The 3,943-nt window shown below is 35.1% G+C and overlaps 1 protein-coding gene across 1 annotated transcript in view; it reads right to left on the bottom strand.

The window, feature by feature from the left end:
* Positions 1 to 3,943, bottom strand: part of LOC107678451 (BDNF/NT-3 growth factors receptor-like) — a 58,026-nt gene that overhangs the window by 13,393 nt on the left and 40,690 nt on the right. Inside the window, exon 13 of the mRNA XM_016473723.1 lies at positions 644 to 832. Coding sequence (XP_016329209.1) covers positions 644 to 832 — 189 coding nt within the window. The remainder of the gene's footprint in view (positions 1 to 643; positions 833 to 3,943) is intronic.

Raw genomic sequence — 3,943 nt, 5'->3', positions numbered from 1 at the left:
TATATATATATATATATATATATATTTATTTATTTATTTTTATTTTTTTTCATTAACATATATTTTCCATTATGGGTCAAAGTTTGGAATAATTAAAAAAATTTTTGTATGTTTTTGAAAGCAGTCTCTTATGCTCACCAAAGCTGCATTTATTTGATTAAAAATACAGTAAAAACTACAATACTGTGAATTATGTCACATGATCCTTCAGAAATCATTCTAATATGCTGATTTACTTACCCCAAACTTTTGAATGGTAGTGTATCACAAAAATATGCAGCAGCACAAATGTTTTTCAACATTGATAATAATCATTGATAATGATTTCTGAAGGATCATGTGACACTGAAAATTCAGCTTTACATCACAGGAATAAATTACATTTTACAATATAGTCACATAGAAAACATTTTTTTTTTAATTGTAATAATATTTCACAATATTACTGTAATTTTCTAATTAAAATCCTAATTATTCCAAACATTTGACTGTAGTATATATTTATACTAATACTAATTTACTAATTTATACTAATTTATTATTTACTGGAACATATTCTAGACAGATTTCTTTCTCAATCTTTCTGTATTCATTTGAATAACATTGTTCCATAAGACACAAATGTAGAGACAGACAGACTCACATGTATGAGATTTGAGCAGACTGCTGGTGCTGCGGAAGTACTGCGGGTTCTCTATAACAGGAATCTTGGTCATGCCAATGATGACGGCGTCCGCGTTCATGTCAGAGGACGAGGGTGTGTTAGAGCCGTTGGACACATGATGAAGAGGACTGGCGGAGTCATCGTCATTACTGATGACTGAGGAAGGACCTGTGTCAAAGACAAAGACTTGCACTCAGAAACACTATATTTAAAGGCAGTTTATAAAACAATCTGGGGCAGGTGCTGTTAAAATGTAATCTGTATCGGAATCAGCATTTTTTTTCCCCATCCCGTCTCCATCTTTTGCAAGGAAAGTGTAATACTCAGTGCCACAGTAAACAATCCCTTGGCCCAACAAAATTAGACAACAAAAACGATCAATGAAAACAAAAATGTTTAACTAAAAATATCAGAGCAAGGTCTCTCAGGGACAGCAAGTCCATTTAGAAAGACTGACACAGTTCCAGTTCAAAGTCAAATGTTTTGGCAGAATCAGAAATGAAAAATCTTAATACATAAAGGAAAACAGTGGGAGGCTTCCTGTCTGACAGGATATTTGTACAGTGGGGTCCAAACGTCTGAGAACATATTGAAAATGTGGGACTGAACAAACAGAAAGGTTTGGGACACTAATTTAAAACAAGTACATTTTATGACATAAAATGAGTATGACATATTTATAATTCTGTGCTATTTCCTGGTCACTAATCAAATAAGTAAATTGACTAGAAATTGAAATAACGTGAACTTTTTTGTACAGATGGCTAGATCTAATGATAGGTTAAAGAGCTTCAAATGCCAAAGAAAAGTCAAAAAGGTTCAATAGAACTGCCATCAAGGGTGTAATTATTCCATTTACATAAAGTTCGGAATGTTTAGCAATGCATCTATCATGAATTATTCCCAGGAAAATATATTTGAGGTATTTTTAGCTGGTCATACAGTTTTACATAAATACATTTTTAAGTTTTAGATTAAAAATGATTTTTATTGAGACTATAAATCTTTTTCTTCCAAACCTGTGTGTCAATATATATATATATATATATATATACTGTATATACTGTATATGTATTATAATTGAAATCTACAAATACTGCACAAATAGACAAAGTGTAATAAAATAAACAATTAAATGTGTATTTTGGATGTTTTCTTTCCACTAGTTTAAAAGAAAAGTAGGCAAGTTATGGAAGTAAAACCGAAAATCCCAAAATTGACCCGTGTCTGAAAAAAAAATGGTTTCGCCTGTAATGTCTTGCCTTAGGTTCAGTGGTTTAGCTGTCTTTGTACACAAACAGGACGCCTACCAATCATAACCCCATCCATAAAATCAGTGCACATGACTGGTTTATGGGAATGCTGTTCCAGGAACAACACAGGATGTTGATTTTGGAACATCTACCTGTAAATGTTAAGCTGCACGACTGTAACCCGAGTTAAACAAGCAGAAGACGGAGATTATGCTGGAACAAAACTCTGATCAAACTATCATATCCTAACCCTGTGTACCTCATGTGTTAGATGCCATATTTCATCTGAAGCAAATGAAAATGAGGCAGAGGAACAGACTTACAGAAGGGATGTATTGTCCTAAAAGGAGAGTTCATCAAATATTCTGTCATCATTAATTCACCCTCATGATGATCCAAGCTGACTTCCATTCTTCTGTGGAACACAGAACAATATGTCTCTGATATGTTTTGTACATGCACTCAGAAAAAAGATACGAAAGCTCAAAGCTGTCACTGTGGCAGTACCTTTTTAAAAGATACACCTTTGTACCTAACAGGTCTATATTGGTACCTTAAAGTTACATATTAGTACCTAAAGTGTACATATTAGTACAAGGTACCGCTCCAGTAGAAGCTTTCACATCTTTTTTCTGAGAGCATGCAATAAAAATCAATGTTGTTTCGGGCCTCATGCACTGACTCTCATTGAATGGGCAAAAATAGTTCTTCAAATATCTTCTTTGGTGTTCCTGAGAAAGAAACAGCTTGAATGATTGGATAGATAGATTTGTATGCATCTCAGACCACCTCCTGAGTTTGATTACTAGTCATGTCGAATGCATCTTGGTTGCCATTTACACTTGTTTTTTGCATGAATGGGTGGCTATTTCCTAAGCAAAAACGCATGACCAAGTATATCCAACCTTAATCCTCATTACAACTGAGCCCTTAAATCAGAGAAATACTGACTGGTTGATAACAATATTGTTGAAGCCACTAATTCCAGCCCAAAGCCTAAAATATGATTGCTCTTCCAAGACCCAGGAACCTGTCTTACTTGGGTAAATCACATTAAGCTTGAAATCATCTTTATTCTTTACTATAGATTGCCAACTACACTTCTTCAACTGCGTTATTCATCAGCAAGTAAAAGATGGAGGTTGTCAGGATGCAGAACATTCGGTTGAATGACATAGCGGCAGTAGGTGCATTAGCCTCACTGATATCTGAGAGAATAAACCAGGAAACTGGAGATCGGCCATATTGCGATGACCCCTCTGATGGCACGCGACAGCTTAAAGCATTTACTAGAAAACCCAAGCATCTTGTTACTGGCAAAAGAGTCTGTGAAAATAATGATCAAGGACGTCAGCACCGTTTTTACAGCCATTATGACATAATCTGAGCTGGACAAGATACTGATAGCTGTAGTAATGGGGCAAATGATGGACCCATTGCCAATGCGACAGTTCTGCTTCTCGAATTTGATTGGCTGAGTGGCATTTCAACGGTGCTATACAATCCAACAGCAATGGGACTTTTCTTTTTTTTAATATCTTTGCTTGTCTGTTTTAGCAGATATAATTAAACACACTATTGTTCAAAAGTTTGGGGTTGGTAAGAAATTTTCATTTCTTTTATGCTGCATTTATGTTATCAAATACAGTAAAAACCTTAATATTGTGAAATATTATTACAATTTAAAATAACTGTTTTCTATTTGAATGTTTTCAAATGTGATTTATTTCTGTGACGTAAAGCTGAATTTTCAGCATCATTACTCACCATCAATCATGATCCTTTGCTGAAGTTTAAAATAACAGTATATTTGTATATGTATGAAGCCTGCTAACGTCACGCCTGCTACTCGAGGACCTGCTCACATCATGTCTGCCAAGCCATGACCTGCTCACGTCATGCCTACTACTCCAGGACCTGCTCACGTCATGCCAGTTAAGTCAAAGTTAACTCATGTCATATCTACCAAGTCAAAGCCTGATCACATCATGTCTGCCAAGCCAGAGTCTGCTAACGTCATGTCTGC

Source organism: Sinocyclocheilus anshuiensis, unplaced genomic scaffold (genome assembly GCF_001515605.1).
Source record: "Sinocyclocheilus anshuiensis isolate Anshui unplaced genomic scaffold, SAMN03320099.WGS_v1.1 scaffold112, whole genome shotgun sequence".
Lineage (NCBI taxonomy): Eukaryota > Metazoa > Chordata > Actinopteri > Cypriniformes > Cyprinidae > Sinocyclocheilus > Sinocyclocheilus anshuiensis.
This window is presented reverse-complemented; position numbering and strand designations above follow the sequence as displayed.